Source organism: Trichogramma pretiosum, unplaced genomic scaffold (assembly GCF_000599845.2).
Source record: "Trichogramma pretiosum strain Unisexual culture from Peru unplaced genomic scaffold, Tpre_2.0 scaffold58, whole genome shotgun sequence".
Taxonomy (NCBI): domain Eukaryota; kingdom Metazoa; phylum Arthropoda; class Insecta; order Hymenoptera; family Trichogrammatidae; genus Trichogramma; species Trichogramma pretiosum.
Window position 1 is genome coordinate 538,691 of NW_019641630.1, and position 18,966 is coordinate 557,656.

At 37.4% G+C, this 18,966-nt stretch overlaps 1 protein-coding gene across 1 annotated transcript in view; it reads left to right on the forward strand.

Annotated features, from left to right (window-relative positions):
- Positions 1 to 246: 246 nt before the first annotated feature.
- LOC106652908 (alpha-catulin) overlaps positions 247 to 18,966 on the forward strand; it is a 93,471-nt gene continuing 74,751 nt past the window's right edge. Inside the window, exon 1 of the mRNA XM_014372075.2 lies at positions 247 to 600. Coding sequence (XP_014227561.1) covers positions 406 to 600 — 195 coding nt within the window. The 5' untranslated portion in view covers positions 247 to 405. The remainder of the gene's footprint in view (positions 601 to 18,966) is intronic.

The window sequence follows — 18,966 nt, forward strand, 5'->3', positions numbered from 1 at the left end:
GCGGCGACTCGACTCGACTCGACTCACGAACGAAAGAGGGGTGCAACGAACCCTCCTCTATATGTGTGCTTCTCTCTCTTTCGCGTCGTGTGCTACCGTACCGTACGACGACTACGTGCACACTTCAACTCTCGCTCTGCGTCCGCGTGCGCGCGGGCCAAGCAGCAGCTGCATATAGTGGAGAAACGAGCGAACAAAAAAAAAGAAAGAAAATTTTTGCCTAGCACGTAGATACGTGGGCATCGAGGGTCCTCCTCGGCTTCTCGAGTATTATCGGTAGTGTGGAGAGTTTCGGAGATTCGTAAACATTGAAAAAAAAACAAATACAAAAAAAAAATAGTCGCACATGTGTGTCGCGTAGTGGTGTTGTTGTTGTTGTTGTTGTTTTAACGTGCGCGGCTAGAAATGGCGACAGCGACTGAACTTGGTGCTGCAGCTGCCTCGCCAACTTCGAATTTCGAGACAACGTCGCCGCAAAATCGCACGAACATTGATCATCATGCTTCCGCCGACGACACGAACTACTACGAGCAAATGCGGCTGCTTTGCGATTTCAAGACTCGCAGCATCGAGCAAATCATCATGCCGCTCGTCGCCTTGGTAAATATTCAAATCTCTCTCTCTCTCCTGTAAATTCGTCATCCACTTGTTACTTCAATACATACGGAATTACTCCGAACCAATGGCAGCGTGGCGAAAGCTCGCTCGCTCGAGCTTTTTTCTCCTGCACTGTATGGAATAATTCTATTCTCTATCTTGGTGCTTTCCCCATATAATACAAAGTGGCCGATCGATGCTGTGCGCGCGTGTTATCTTGTTTATGTATCAGCAACGAATGTCCTATTATGCGTGCCAATGTAGGCCACCGCTATACGGCAGAGCTTACTGTTGCTGCTGCTGCTGCTACTGCTGCTACTGCTATTAGCCGCTGCACAGCGAAATCAATGAAAAGAACGAGGAAGTATAAAGAAACTTAACGTGTACAGTGCACGACCGTATGAGAGGGTGTAAAAAATAAAAAGAAAAGAGTTATGCATAAATAATTACTCACGAACGAGTGTGTGTGTGTGTGTGTGTGTGTATGTGTGTCTTGGATATTTTCATGCATTAAGCTCCGTACGGTTGTAAGCACACCATAATGCAGAGCGAAAAAGAGACAGAGATAGAGAGAGAGAGAGAGAGAGAGGAAATAGCAGCGCACGCACGTCGCAAGCTCACGTGCTCGGCTTGCTGCTGTATGACTATGCATCGTACGGGAATGAGTAGACTGTGTATTTTTAAAAGTTTTGAGAAAACTGTATCCGGTCGTCAGCTGACGATTTCGAACTGCAGTAAAATAATTTTCAATGAATACACGTATGTTCGATAAAACTAAAAGTGTTTTTAGAGAAAAAAACCAAGATGAAGGTTACGCACGAACTTGGTTGACGTTCGCGCGTGCTCGTATGTATGTGTGTGTGTTTGTGTGTGCTATTTTGGTTAAATAAGCCCTCGCACGTACACAACAAACATATATGCTCATCGTCGTTGAGATCGATGAGATACACATCTGAGAAAGCTTGTTATTTTTTAAGCTTGCTTTTCAAATGATGTTTTGATAGGAATAACCTTAAAATCTTGTTGGAAACAAATAGCGTAGGCTTAGAGTAATTCATCAGCCTGTTTGTATCGTTTAATTGAGTCTGCTCGAACACCAAAGTAAAACTTTTTCACCGAGTGATAAAACGTTTACCACGAGGAAACTTTTTTTTAGCGCTTTGAATGTAAAGCTCGATTCGAAAAAAGTACGAACGATACAATAGATCATTTCTCTTTGGATTGTCTCGCGAGGATTCCGAAGCCAGAGAAAAAATCAAAACGTTTGAATAGGTTCTCTGGGCATTCTATTCCATTGAATATTTTCATAAAAGATTACGCGAAAGTTTAACATACAATGAAACGAACGACCATCCATGTGATTTTTTCAAAAGATTTTCGATAGAAAGCTCAAAAAAAGCACGTCGAAATTCCGTGCGAAAAAAGATTGAATTATGGAACGAAGATAACTTTTTTTATTGCCGACCGTGTAATTTTAAATATTACGTATTCGCCGAAATATAACCTGAAAAAAAAGTATAATTCGTCAATGAAAAAATAATGTTACGTCCCGAGGTGTTAAGTAGGCACTGAATCATTCATGAAAAGATTTTCCAGCGTCGACCCGCTGCCGCTATATACCGTACTAGCGCACGTATAAGGTGTAGTAGTACCGCAACTCACGAGCACAGCAACTTGGTCTTCTATGTACAAGAAGCTTTGACCTTTTTACCATTATAGTTCGACAGAGAGTCGCGAGACTATAAATATATCAGCGACGCGTACTACTGCGCGGCGAGATGTTTTCTCTCCCGCGTTGCTCTCTCTCTCTTTCTCTCACACACACACAAGCGCGCACACACTTGTGCTCGACGTAAGCAGTAGAATTTCTATTTAAAAATGTATTGAATTTTCGTTCGAACTATCGTAGAGCTCGGCGCATTATTTTATTTAAAAAAAAATGGATTTATTATAATTGATTGCGTATCGAATCAGCAACTTTCTTTTTGCTGATATATGTGTCTAGGGAAATTAGATATTAGAATTTCATTTTACGATTGACAGACTTTTATAATCAAGATTCTTAACAGGAAATTTTACGCCTCACTACATCTTAACGTATACCAGGGTACATGCAAAATCGTTCGCGATATTCATGGAACTTTTTTGCGATGGATGGGGGTAGATCATGGCTTTCGTGGTAAAAAAGGATTATACTGAAATAAATTCAGTTTTAATGTCGAGAACGATTTTAATAGATGTTCTGATGTGAAATTTTTTCAAAAATCGATTGGTGTTGCTTTTCTCCACATGCGAAAACAAACAGATAAAAACCTCAATATTTATTTAAAGTATGTAAAATACGTAACGTTAGATTTGTATTTCTGAAAATCGAATATAAAAAGTAAGCTAATTTCATTTAATCAATATCAATATAAAATTAAATCAGAACATTTTTTTATTTTATTTCATTGATTTCAAAGTAGATTGTCGAGATTGATGTTTAATTATAATACATGAAAGTTATGAATTATTAGAAAGGTAAAGGAATAATTAAAACAAAACCAAATCACATATTGAGTCCAAATTATTATTGAGATAAAATTACATATAGTACATAAGCAAGTGACAAAATTATACAAAACATTGTACGAACAGCAGTGCGTTTTACAAATATTATAAATTCGTCGAGGTAATAATCACAAAACTATTAGTCAAGTTACTGAATATTAAAAAGCATGAAAAAACAAATTTACGTCACTGTTTCGAACATGGTATTTTTGCTTAATAACCTATAGCTTTACGAATCTTATTGACTAGTATTTGTACAATGAAAAACGAAAGTGCAAGAAAGTAATACTTAGGAACACGATTAGTCGGATCAATGTAAGAGTAGACGGTCCATAAAACGCTATGTATAGCAGCGCATATGACTACTGATAACAAGAAGGTCTGCCCATTGTTCGCGGTGGCCATGATGGAAGATCAAAGTTGGTCCAGTTGAAAAAGGAGATTTCAGTTCGTGAGAGGTGCGAGTTGGAAATGAAATTTTAACTGACGGAATAATAGTTTCCTTTCCTCGCAAAATTCGATACGATACTGATGCCTCGCACACGCACGAACTCAAAATGTGGAACAAATGCGGAGAAAATTAATACACGTCATGCTTAGAAATGGTAATCAAAATATTTTGAAAATCGACAGCTGTACATTAAACCCGTATGATTGCTCAGCAATTGTTAGAAAATTAATTTATAAGTGTACATAAATAACATTGAGTATCGTCTCTTCTGTGGAAATAATAATTCGACGGGCATTACGACAATTCGACACACTGTAAACATAATCGATTTGGGTCAACATTAGGTGCGAGGCTCGGATGGAAAACTCATAAACAGTTCAGAGTTTCTCAATTAGAATATAATCTCAATAAATTTATGATATTTTTACAGATCGAATCCATAACGTATGAAAATCTGAAATTTCCATTCGATTTTAATTGCGATCGTAATGATCGTGCCATAAAAATTGTAAACAAAGATATTTTTGAATTAAAATTGCCATCAAAGTCTTCAACAAATAAACTATACTCCAAATTAGAGTAGATCTAATATCAAGTTTCGAAAATAGAAACTACGGGAATGAACATTTCAAAAATATTTACGAAAAGCTGATTTTTTTGTCGGGGTAAAAAATTTAAGTTTAAAAATTGTCTTATAATGAAATTCGCTGAATCCAGCAACAATCATCACTTTCTTTCAATTCTCGCGTTATATTTGAAAATATTTTTCACGTACGCGCCGTTATCTTCCATGTCTTGGACCGTATATTTGGGTCAGTACTTCAATTTTCAAACACAAGTCATGTGGTGAGAAAAAAAAAGGAGAGAGAAGAAAAAAAGCGTAGTAGATAATTGCAGCGTCGTTCTTTGGCTTTCACCCCCGCGAAGCTTTCAGTTTGTCTTTTGCTCGTCTCTCTCATTCGCCTCCTTTTAGCGCGAGCAAAGGATGTAATTATTACGAAAATGATGCAGTAATGATGCAACAACGACGACGACAACGACGCCTGCGACTAACGATTGGTTTGCTGCTGCTGCTGCTGCGGCACACTCGATACAAGAGACGCGCGCGCGAGGGTGTGGAAAGGCAAAGCTCAGCAGTGGCGGCAGCAGCGCGAGGACACGAGTGGCACACGGACGAGATAGCATCTCTCTCCCTCGCCGCGTCCGCACTGCGTCATTTTTGTAATTGCGGGTATTCAACGTGCTCTCTCTCTCTAAGGCTAGATTGCGGAGGAAAAAAAGTGAGAGAGAGACAGCGCACGAGCGATTGCTTTCAGCACCCGCGCGTCCTTTTTCTTCGCTCGCGACGTATCAATTATCGAATGATTTATCATTGAAGCTTTTCATCGAACGTAATTTTACAACTGTTACGTGAAAAATAACAAGAATCGCACTGTGTACTTTGGTCTTCGTGAATTGGTTGACTCACCTTGTATATATCGGTTTTATCTAGAGCATCAAATATAAAATTGCGCTCAGCCGAGCAGGTGAAAACATTCGCGGCCGTACATAAAGAATGACTGCCGACACTTTAACTACAGGTCAATTAAATTTATTGCACTTATGGTACGTCGAGAGAGTCGTACATGCGAATCGAAACAGCTCTGAAATCAGCGCTTTTTACATTATGCATACGATCGTTTAGGACAACACGCGCACAACGAGCGGCGAATCGATGATTCATTGATAAAATATCGCTTTTATTCATGGACGCAGCGAAACGGGGGCTCATCCGTGTATTTTGAATAGCGAAATGATAATCACGGACGACGAGAAAGAAATAGCGCGGAAAATCAAAACTCTAACTCGATTCTTACCCACGCGCCGATAATAAAAATGTTCGCCGCCGCGACGACCTCGCTGCGAATTTGAAAAAGTTCGAGATAGCGCGACTTCGCTGTAATATTCATGCGCAGAGACAGTGTAGATATAAAAAAAGAGAGAGAGGCGAGATCGCATAAAAAAGACAATTGTTGTACGTAATATTGAAACTTTTCAACAAAGTTCGCGCTCGTATAAATGTGAATAATAAAAAAGTATACACTTGACAAAAAGGTGTCAGGTTGCATACTATAAATAGTCAAGATGTACTACCGCTATGAATGCTTCATACTCTTTTGTTTTTCTTTCATATACATATTCTCCGTGTGTTTTTGTTTTGAATCGAATAAAGTGACGCATGCCGCCCGCGCGCGGCCGTATACGTGCTCGGATTTTAACTATTTTCTCGGTTTTGTCTTAACCGAAGAGCAACGTGTATTTATATATTTGTCGAGGCTGAGAGTATAAATTTTGCCTCTGCGATAAATGAAAGCTTTGTAAGGTCGTGAATGGGTTGCTTGATTATTATAAATACAGATCTTTGCCGGAGCGCGAGTCTGTCGGTTACCATTCAGCAAAGCAATTTATATGCAAAAACATCCGATGACTCTAACCGCAGGTTTATCATGGAGATAGTAATTCCATTTGAAAACAAGCCTTTGCCTTGACAATTTTCCCTTCTGTATAGGACGAATGTGGTTTACTCGCGGAACCCATACAAATACGACATTTGAATTGAGTAAACGAGAAAAAAAATTAGTGACTGCTTACCTTGGACGTGTATGCGGATATCGATCGCTTCGGTAAATATAGAGAAAAAATCGAATGTATACGTAGAATCGGGTATATTATTTTATTTGATATTTGAATTCAAAGTCAACATTTCTCTCGATTGTTTTAAATAAATCGATAATTTAGAACAAATTGAAAACGAGAATAGATTATCAAGAAATAGTAGCGAAAATCACTCGTTGATAATGTAGAAAGGGACATTTTCGACAATAGGCATGGCCTTTCTCGCACACCCCATCAATTTACAAACGAGTCGAAATTGAAGACCGATTGTGCAATCACCTTATAAATTTGTCCAGTAGAACCTTTCAAAGGGCTCTTCGAACGTTTTTTATTGCGCGAATTTCCAAAACGGAAAAAGCAGGAAAAAAAAAAGAACGCGTCGATACCGGAACGACTGCATATTGACTTTTACTACTTAGACTATCTGCACTGGTTATTTTCTTGTTTTTACTGTCCGCAGCCTTATAGGATATGGCGTCGGGGTGCAAGGGTAACGATCGTGACGCAACGCACGTACACAAAGTACTTGGCTGTATTTCAAAAACCAATGTACAGTGACTGCTTTTACTGCCATCGATTTTTATCGCCACGGTGAATTAGAATGAGCGTTGCGTACACGGTAAATGATTTGTTCTGCCGTAGAAGAGAGAAGTAGATTTCGATAAAAAAAATGCGACTTCTTAATGAAACGATATAGATAATTCAATGCTGTCAATGATGCAGCCGACAAGTATTGTTCTAGTTAAAAGCTACGTATACGTACAGATAATTGCATTCGTTGATATTTCTACTGGAATCATTCGAGCTTTGAGAGCTCACAAAGAAATATTGCAAGAAAGAAAATTATCAGGGAAAAAAAACTCGAATCGAATTAACACATTATATATTCCAAGGTACGTCTCGTGCTTTTATTGCATTATATTCGAAAGAGACGGAAAATTAAATGATACCGAGCCAGCTGGCTTCGGCCGCGTACCTATTAAAGGCCGTAAACACCGGTTCAAACGGCAAGTAAAAGCCTCTTTGGTATAAACGTTTGGCAATACTGGAGCTAAGATTATTAATTGCTCCCTCTAGAACTTGCGCTATCTTAATGCACATTCGCACATTTACAAGCGCGCGTGCAATTTGTAGACTTGCACAGCGCAAATGTATTATCCTATTGGCTGGGCTTCAAAATTGTCTCGTAATGCAGAATCTCAGACTTGAATTTAAAATTTAGGCTTATTACAACGATCGCTCGCGTATTATACTTACGATCTCGACACCGATGATGCGATTTCAATGGATATCGATCGTTGTGGTCTGAAACACTGTAATAATGAAATTATGCGGCAGTAAACTTATTGACCTGAAAGGGACGTCCAAAGATGCTGTTTTGATACTGCTTACGTAAAAATATATTGTAAATTATACAATTTTAAAATATTTTGCGTTACGTAAGCGAAAAAATGAAAAATTATTCTTTATTATTTACTGCACGAATTTTTATACATAAAAGTATTTGTTAATTTCTTCGTGGAAACAGAAGCATTTGAAAAATCTGTACAATTACCTTAAAACGAGCGGAATTAATACTAAGATTACGAAATTTAGCATCCCATTGCTGAGGGTCTCAAGAGTAAAAGTTTTAATAAAATTCTAGCCCTCGACTTTAATAATTCAATCTCTCGCATGGTGCGCATTATTAAATTGTCTCGCGAAAGCATAAGCAGCTTGAGGTTTTTGCGAATTCACTTTTGGTCGTCGAGGTTTCGGCATTTCGAAAATGGGCGAAAAGAAGATGAAAAAAAAGAAAAAAAAAAAAGAAAAGGCCAGGCCATATCTGCGGCGAAAGGCAAATTTGCGCTGCACAGCCGCAACAGCGGCAGATGGTCGAATATAAAACCGTACGTGTGAACGAGCTTTTACGAGTGTGGTACATGCGCCGCACACAGGGGGGCCACAATGAGCACTCAAGCTTCGCGCAGTTCAGCCAGTTCGCGCGGAAAATTTATGTACGAAGCAGATAAGCTAGTTAATGGAGTCACACGGCCGCGCTCTGCGACTTTGCTTGAGCATTCACGGCTGGACCAGTTATTCTTCTACCCTTGATTCATAGGCATTGTTACTCAAAGCTTTTTTGGGGGTTACTTTTGTGCGTTTGGAGTTTAGAAAGTTTTTCATGGTAATGAGAATAATTTTAGTACTTTCGGAGTGTTAAAAGCATATTCAAAACGATATTCAAGCGGCAGTTCATTTCAACATTTTGTTGTTTTTCATAATTGATAAGCAGATGCATAGACTTCTTTGAAAATTGTCGAAAATTTGGAAAAAAGATTTGATTTTAACCTACCAAGCCCTTCGTTTCGGCAATAAAGTTTAACGAGGACGTGCAAGAGTATGCAGGGATTTACACCGATGCAACGGTTGTAAACAATTGTTATCTAAATAAAGTATACCTTTAGGAAGACACTGAGCATTTCTGGATGTTTGAGGCTACTTTGAGGAAACATTATACATACTTGTTCGGATAAAAATCTCATCGAGCTTAACAGTCGAAAATCTCAGTTTAAGGGGGGAAAAGTACCTAAAATCTCAAAAAAAAAAAATTTTGTTTTATTGACTTTTTTTATAGGATTTTTCCTCAGCTTTCCAGTGCTGTGATCGGAATTGAAAAATTTTAACTGTACCGTGATGTACAGCCTATTCAGTACCGATACTTCTACGATTATTTAAAAATATATTGTTTCCATTCTCTCATGAATCTCGAGACTTTCATGAGTCGGTAGCGCCGTCTATTGATACTCATTTTATTCTTTGGTTAGAGTACATCTTGCAGAAATTTGTTTGTTTACATGGCTATAGGTGTACAGTAACGCCACCACTCGCTGCACGTGGGTTTCGGCATATCTTATGTCTCTCTCTGTTTCGTGCGCGAGCCCTGATCAAATGTCAATAACAGTCTGCTGACTGCATCTTGATTTTCCAATGGCTAAAAATTACATTTTTTTGAAAGTGAAAAAAGTACATGTACAGTGAAGTTATATCTTTGCAACTTGACATAGTGATTTATAATAAAGCTATGAAGATGCTTCAATTGCTTGTTATAAAAATGTTACATTTTTAGCAGTTCAAATTCAAGAAATACAGCAGTACATATGTAAATTGACATATATACATCAGTGTACATGTATGTCACTGTACTTTATGTATGTGTATATAACTGTATCATGTATATTATTGTATGTTGCATGTGATAACTAAGATTAGTGATAATTGATCAATTTTGAGTGATTTTATTTCCAACTATAGATCCAATGATTGTTGTTTTATGAATGTGAGTGAATATAGGTAGAGGGCTGAGTTCAAGTTCTAATGTGAGATTGTGTATATTAGTGTGAAAAGTTGATTTGGACATAATCAACTTAGTTACCAGTTTCCACATAAAACCCATATTAGCGTATGCTAACATTTTAGTAAAACTTATAATTTGGCTTTGTGTGTCTGTCTGGGATTATTGAACATTGTCCTTGTGGGTCTAATATGTTGAAATTTCAAGTTGAATTACTGTTTTTTATTGTCCAAAAAGTTTAAAGCAGCCTCAGTGACATGAGAGTATCATTATGACATATATTGATGTATTTTGGTTTTTTTCAACTCTTGGGCAGGAACGTTTTATCTCAAAATTGCTTTGTTGCCGTAACTTTCCATGTAAACCGTTTGAGCAAATGAGCTGAAATTTTCAGGGATTGTTCTACATGAGAATGGCTACAAACGCAAGCACTTTCAAAGGTATTAGGACAAATGAGCACTTTTTTCAGGCTATGATGTAGCATAATCTGTCATTTTATCATATATTTTAATGAATAAATGTATATATGTGGCTGGCAAATTGTGTATAACTAATTAAAAAATCTGAAAGTGCTTGCGTTTGTAACCACACATCTAATGATCAAAATGAGACCCCAAGGACCATGATTGAACCATCGGTTCTAGCTGGATCCTACGGCACAGGGGTACCTGTCAGAACTGTGGGCTTGCTTCATCGAGGAGGGTTCTATGGTGACTGGGACCTCAATTTTTATATTCCAGAGTGAAAAACTTTGAAAAAAGAGTGAAGAAAACAGAGTTTTCTCTGTATATTCCAAAAAAAAATTTTTTCTTCATTTTTAATAAATTTTTTATAAATGTAGGTTTAAGGTACCTTTCCCCCCTTAACAATGAAAATATTGTAAAAAGCACCATATAGAATAGTCCTTTGCGTTAAGTTTTTTTAATTACAGTGAAATTTCCCGTACGGATAACTTTTCTTGGTCGCTCGCATCGGTGGACGCCATTGGGGGCGATTGTTAATAGAGGTGTCGCTAAATTGATATCTTGAATTTTGGCGTTGTTTTGAAGTAGAAAAAGCCCGCTAAAATTCAGCGTGGACTTATTAACGCTAGGTGGCGTTAGGGGAACTTGAAAGTGCAGTGCTTTCTGTTTCGACATATAGCTAGAACATGACACTGCAATAATCGCTCATCCATCTCAAACTTTAACAGCTATTAGAATGAAGAAGTAGGTTTTGGGGGCCCCGAATGAGGAGAGAATGACGGGGCTGATTCGAACGAAATATGACTTTAAATAATAGGCTATCCTATAAACGGGAAATTTTCTCTGAATGAAGGGTAAAATCTATAAACGAAAAATGCTCAGAGTGGATAAAAAATTGTCAATTGCTTGGAAATAAAACAATTGCCAACGATAACAGACAAGTCACCTGTACTTATATCGTCAAAACAATTTTCCACTTGCGAGAACGACTTTGCCGTAGCCACCTAGCGGTCGGTTACAAGTTTGAAACGGGGAAAAAAATTGTATCCATCAATTTCAGGGAATTTTGATACAATTTCATTTATTCGATGCATCACAATAAAAATTCAAGTAAAAGTATCTTGTCGAGTCCGATAAAAAAGTGAAATTCAAACTGAGCATCTTTATCTTTTTACACGTGTAGATGTAAACGACGAATGCCACAAAAGTTCTCGAGTAAATCTCCAAAAGTTGCTGAATAAAGTAGTTTCAGCTTTTTTGAGCAGTTGTCAAGAGCAATATCTTTGTGACTTACATATTACGCTTTTATAAAGTTCTCGAGAGTCGTGCCGTGGAAGAAGAAAGCCAATGATATTTATGTACTTGTACATTCTTTGTGTGCTCTGCATAATGGTTGTTTACGATCCGTGCCATAATTACCAGTGAAAGACGCAGAATTAAGTCTTTTACAAAGTTTTCCATTGGTATGTAGAATTTACAAAACTATAATACGAGCAATGAACGCGTGCGCGGGAGGGTGATGCATCACGTAGCACGATTTTGATGACGCTTTATTTTATGCACGTACGTCCGCGCAATTTCCGCGCTTCTTTCCCAAACTGCAAGCCGGCACTAACTTTATCGCTTTGGGATTCTCATGCAAAATGATAAGATGTTTTCTCCGCCAGAAAGTTTGGTAGAGAAAAAAAAAGTTGGTTATTGGCTCTATCCCACCGTGTCTCTCTTTTCTCGTTTCATTAAATAAGTAACATTTACACGATTGCGTAAACATGCACTTGAATCTCGACGAACATTTTAGAACGATGTGTATAGCTGTAACAGCGAGAGCTTTAGAAATTTACGATCGACTATATAGAGTGGCCCTTGTCTTTTTAGTAGTGCGCATTTCGGATACTGTCCTCGATTTCGGCAGTTGCATTAAGAGCGCACAGATGTACCCGATTGCGTGGCTTTTCTGTTTTTGTAACGCGTATACGACAAATGAATTTCGTGAAATATATCAAAATTCCAATGATTTATATCCTCAATTTTGCCCTATAGTGATGAATTATTAACTATGAAAAAAGATAACGTAATGTTCAGGATTATTTTTGAATTTATCAAACGTCCTTGATGTTTTCGGATTTTATCCTACGCATAAAATCAATGCATCGGTTGTAAACATACATTCTGTGCATCGACTTTTCCTTCCTCCTACAATAAGGGCAGCGGCGCATCGCGACGAAAAAAAAGTTTGCATTCTTAACTTAACATTATCGCGCGGCTGTGTTCGTGCAGCACACAACTTTGCATTGAAAAAAAGGTGAATTTTTCCACCGAAAAGTATACGACCCGAAACTTCAGAGTTATCATCATCTGCAGCGAGGTCTTTGTAAATAAATCACTTCACTTGTGCATTTTATTCGCTTTCGTTTTAGTCGGACATTTTTTTTTTTAACAGTGTACGTTACATTTCCAAAAGAATTTAAAATTTCGAAAGTGGTTCTCGGTTGAAGTGCTTTTTTTAGGATGATTGATTAAATGGGATACTTATGCGCGAGATGCTTCATAGAGAAGAAAATTATATCTTATATATAGTTGAAAGCAGAAAGAGGAATGTGAGTGCGTTGTAAAACAACAAATTTTCTGCAAAAATATCAGAGGGAATTTCTTTAGAATAAGACATGTAGTTCTCCTAATACTTTTATACCCCTTTTGCGAGAAAAAAGAAGTAAAGAAAAATATAATAAAATGAAATTGTTCCGAGCAAAATAACTTTACTTGTATAAAGTTAAATAACGCAGATTAGTTCGTTCGAGTTTTCCGCATCAAAAAAGAAAACAAAAATCCGTAATCAACGCAATTGTTTAGAGTATCGTACTTATTATGCTATAAAATTCGACAAACAATCCTTTTATAGCTCGGGGGGAGGGTTATCCACAGAAATTCGTGCAGCGTATATATACACACAAGTGGGACACACCACACTGCCCACGACGCGAGCTTACACACAACGACGACGACGAGAGAGGGAGAAAAAAAGCAGCAGCTGAAATATATAAGTAGTTTACGCGGGTGGAGAGAAGGCGAAGCAGTATAGTGGCGAGAAAAAAAATGCAACGCGACCCTATATCTGTACGAGCATCCACCCTCGCCTCTCTCATACCCGCGCCCCAAGGTCTCAAGCTGAAAGTGAACTTTGGAACGTCGCCATATCCGCCCGTGCGCGAGCGCTTATCATCGCCATCTCTCTCTCTGTACAGTATCCCGCTTATGTGCACCACCACCACGAATGCGCGAAAATAGAATTCGCGTGCGCGCGAACGGAGCTTGCAAATTGTTTTTTTTTTTGCTGCTGCTGCCGCAAAACTTTGCGATTTTGGAAAACGATGCTTTTTTATAGCCTTTTCGAGCGTTACTTTGCGTTGATTCGAACAGTGCTTGCGAGCACGCAACTTTTTATCGCGACCGTGTAATAAAAGGAACGAATTGTATAGCTTCATTTTTGTGAGAATAATTCCGTTAATGAGATCAAAATTTGCAGTTATTTCAAAAGCAGACGCGCTTGTTACACGAAATGGGGGAGCAGTGCGATGAACTTAACTTTATTTAAAAGCAGTGTGTACATTGCAAAATGAAACTCAAACATTAGATGATTGTAGCGACATGTTGTGTTACATTCGAGATTCGTTTACCCTAGTTATTCGGTGCATTTCAATTTAAAGCACAAAATAAATTATAATACAATTTGTCGCAGGAACAATGGAGTCAACGTAAATAAAGCGAACGCAAGAAATATACGGCCTACGTTTTTTTTTTATCCATCTCTAACAATGACTGTTCGGGCCTTTTTCACACTCGAATATTTACACGATTTTTGAGGGAGGAATTTTTTCCGAGCATAAAAAGGCAATATTTTCTGCCGGCTGAGCTTATATACAGTCGCGCTCACGCACGACACGAAGATATAAAAACCAAGAAACCATGACGTTGCCTTTTCTCTTACTTATTTAACAGCCCCCTCGAACTGTGCATGTTCGTGTTACCAGCGCGGATAACAAAGACTTTCCAGGCGGAAGTCAACAGCTATATGCTATTTGCATCACATAGAGTATACACACAACTACTGGTATAGAGTATAGTACAGAAGTATATACTCGGCGTGAAAGAGAGAGAGGGAGAGAGAATACGTAAATTAAAAACATATCTCGCCGTGACGCACGTGAAACTATAACAAGTGGCTTCTTTCCACGAGGCAGCGGAGTGCAAAAGGCGAGAAAAGTGCTGCGGGAAAACAAAAATATTCACGGATGATGACGGTAATGACTCGCTCGCCTGGATTTTTTAGATTATATAAATGCAAGTATACGCGCTAAGATGTTTCCTAATTAGGAGAGCTGAGAGTGGCTACTTTTTTCCTTTCGCCTTTATTTTTCTTGATTGATGAGTTCGCTTTGTAAAAAATGCATCGTAGAGATAAAACTGAACACGTAATCTATAAATTTTTAGAAATTTTACCACTTTTTTAATTAAAACAGCGTAACACGATTTCCGATGAGGCAAGGAAGACTCTTTGTATTTTCTTTGTGCGCGTGCTGTAGTGGGTGTTGATAATCTTTATAAATAAAAAGCAAGCCCCGGAGAGGAAAGTCTTTGCAAAAATAAAAAAGGAGTTGAAGCGCATTTTAAAAGGAAATGTAATCAGCTTAATTCCATGTGATGAGCACTTAGCAAAACTAGGCGTCTAAACGAGAAGTTTTTGACTGAAGCAGCAGCGGCGGCACCTGTTTTAATACTTGAGAAAATTGGCGTTATGCATAGAAATAGTCTCTTCTTGCGTTCGCAGCGGCAGCAAGACGTGCAAAACCCGTGCGGCGATACAATATGTATTATTCATCAAATAATGGAATCAAGATGAAAATGTTGGAAGAGCGAAATAAATCAAACGCCACTCTAGTCGAGATGAAAATTTATTTATTTTAAATTCATGAAATTTGTTCTTTATAAACTTTATCGAATTAATTTCGTGCCCGCTCGTTTTGACGGAATGTCTCACTCGATTGAAAATTTTAATCGTCCGTTAGTTTTAGCAATAAAAATTAAATATCGACACAGCGATTCTTCGTCTTTCACCATGGACGAGAGATACGCGAATTTTCATCTTTTCCGTATAAAATTTTCCGATGGACTTTTTTTTTTTAAATAATAAGTCAAGATAATTGGGTCAGCGGGTCGTGTTGGTACGCAGAGAATTTTTTAAATTAACCTCAACGGACTATACGGTATACACGAAGTTTTATCTCGTGAATTATATTGATTTAATGGAAAAAGTTACACACACACACATACTCGCACGAGCGCACCAAACATGTATGTTGCACGTGTGAGTTATTTTGTGCAAGCAGCAAAGATGATGAGTGGTTTTCGGAGGGAGTCGGAGTATTACCCGAAAACAACGTATATATACATTATTCGACGGTGTTTGTAACTTTTGCCCGAGTAAATCATGGCACGAAGAATAGAGTATCAACTGAAAATTGATCGAGCTGCCGAGGCGTTATTAAAATTTGTCGACAAGTCCTGTATGGGAAGTTCAACGATCTAAAAGACGCACGAGGCGAGATTACATTTTTAATTCGATAACAAAACGCTACGCTTTTCAATTTTACATGTATAAATATTATCTCTTTCAACATTTTGTTTCACTGGTGTTAAAAAAAACCGCACATATTTTTTTACTCCTTCTCGGAGATGAAACTGCATAGTCTAAGCCATCAATTCAACGCGATACTTATCATTGATTTTACGTAAATCTATGACACCGTCGTTAAAGCGACGGATTTGTGATAACAGAAACCATTTAACTTTGATCACCGGTGGTGCGCTATAGCTGGGCGATCGCTGCCTCTCTCTCTCCTTTTTCTTCTGTAAAGAATAATATAGTGAAAACCTATACTCGTGAAAGAGAGATGGGCTCTTTTTTTCTCTTTTATTAGCTTATAGAAAAAATATTTATTATTATACGTTTGAATGTACGTCTGTTTGCTTTTGATTCGAATAAATTTTTATTGAAACGAAAGCGGAACTAAAAGCGAACGTGACCTACTTTCCGTGCCATTGATTATTTTTATAATTTACGTATGGTTTATTAGATCAATTGATATTAAGTCATATTTTCTCTTCAATGCCGCGCACACGCTAATACAAACTGCTTGATGAAATTGTGGTAATAAAAAATGTTTTTAGATCACCTCGTAATAATCTTATATTATATGGATGGAAGAAGTTGTGCATTCGATACTAAAAATTTTCGTCGCGTTCATTAAGATAAGAGTTACTCATCTGGATTGAGCGTCATTCGATTCAGAATTATATAAACTATACCATATGGCCGAAACATATTTACTCCAATCTAGTGGACGATCGTAAAATAGCATCTCTCCTGCAAGTGTCTGTGTATGTGTGTTTGTGGATTATCTTCTGGCTTGAAGTCTTGAAAACACTTTTATCGTGTCTATTTCTATTTCCATCTGTGGTTAAAGAAGACGAAAATTGTTGTTCCAATCATTGTTAAAAATAACAAAATTTAAACAAGTTTGAGTTGGATCGAAAATAATAAACAATATTGAGATTAAAAAATGGTAAAAATAAAGTAGTAAAAAAATAACATGCACATATAATTATGATGACTTTGATATCTTTAAAATTTCATTACATGAAGTGGAAAACATAGTGCTGTGCTTGTTCTGTTGTTTCGTAATACATATATGTATGACCTCTCCGTGTGTAGCCCGGTAAGGTGTTTTGGGCGCAGGCATTCCATAGCATTATCGCTACACAGAGGAGTATGCCGCAGAGCTGATCGCACATAACCTTCACTTAGTCGTAGTTTTTGAAAATATAGCGAACGTAGCTCATCGGTCTTCGCCAGTCTTATTGGGTATGTAGTTAGTGTGATTAGCAGAAAAATAAATTGTTAAAGGAAGCGATCAAGATGGAATCCAGTGATTTATTTAACCAAGCTATCAGGTAGTTTTCATTTTATGAGAATGAAATTATAAAAATATTATTACAAAATACTTAACCTCTTTCAAGTCATTTCAGAGTGAAAGAGGAACCTGGTGATGTGACGATTAGTGAAAATGATAGTGAAATGAGTGACGAGAAACCTGATCTTAAAAACTTCCAACTCTTACCATGTCAGCAAAAAAATTTGGTAAGAGGTGATAATTATGCGTACCTATTATTCTACTTTTATGGAAATTCTCACATAGATTTTATTTTTCAACAGACCCATACACTTCGAAAATGCGACATTAAATTTGAAAGCAAGCTTGATGAAGAAGTGGAAGTAGTAGCTGAATGTGAAGACGTCAAACTTAACTTTAATTCGTTAGCAGTTAAGAAAATTGACGATTTTCCTTCAAATCATTTGCGGAATGTAAAAGATAATAACGATGGTTACAAAAATCAAAACACAATTAGAGTAGAAATTAGCAAGGAAGTCAAACAAGAATTTTTTGGTGACACTGCAGAAAAATTGAATTCGGATTTTTATAGTGAACTTGATAAGAAAAATAAAAAAGGAAATGGTACCAAACAATCAGTGAATGTTAGTAATGGCCATGATTGTGGCAGATTTGGAAAAACATTTTCACGGAAGGATGCTCTGAAACGCCACGTCGTTTCAATGCATAGTAAAATCACTCACACATGCGATATATGCGGGTCCAAATTCACACTTAGAACTTCTCTCAAAAAACACATCGATGCGATGCATAATGGAATAAGAAGTGCATGTGATATTTGCGGAAATAAATTTACAGTAAAGGCCAGTCTCAAAATTCATATCGACTCAATACACAATGGTGTCAAACATGCATGTGATATTTGCGGAAATAAATTTACAAATAAGTGTAATCTCAAAAAGCACATTGATGCGAAGCACAATGGTGTCAAACATGCATGTGATTTTTGCGGATATAAATTTACAAATAAGAGTAATCTCAAAAAGCACATTGATGCGAAGCACAATGGTGTCACACATGCATGTGATATTTGCGGAAAGAAGTTATTACATAAAATGAGTCTCAAAAAGCACATTGACGCGATGCACAATGGTGTCAAACATACATGTGATATTTGCGGAAATAAATTTACAAATAAGAGTAATCTCAAAAAACACATTGATACGAAGCACAATGGTGTCACCCATCCTTGTGATATTTGCGGCAATAAATTTACAGAAAAGGCTAGTCTCAAAAAGCACATTGATACGAAGCACAATGGTGTCACACATGCATGTCATATTTGCGGAAAGAAGTTCTCAGATAAAAGTAATGCTAGAAGGCACATCTATGCGATGCACAATGGTATCACCCATCCTTGTGATATTTGCGGAAATAAATTTACAGAAAAGAGTCATCTCAAAAGGCACATTGATACGAAGCACAATGGTGTCACCCATCCTTGTGATATTTGCGGCAATAAATTTACAGAAAAGGCTAGTCTCAAAAAGCACATTGATACGAAGCACAATGGTGTCACACATGCATGTCATATTTGCGGAAAGAAGTTCTCAGATAAAAGTAATGCTAGAAGGCACAACTATGCGATGCACAATGGTATCACCCATCCTTGTGATATTTGCGGAAATAAATTTACAGAAAAGAGTCATCTCAAAAGGCACATTGATACGATGCACAATGGTGTCACACATGCATGTGATATTTGCGGCAATAATTTTAAAGATAAGAGTAGTCTCAAAAAACACATCGATTCGGTGCATAATGGTATCAAACCTACGCGCAATACACGCAGAAAGAAATCCTCCAACACAAATTGATTTGGCACACCTGTCGAGCATTACGACTTAGGGAGCATACAAAATTTAATATAACGCGCTCGGAAGATTAATTAAAAAATTTTCTTATATT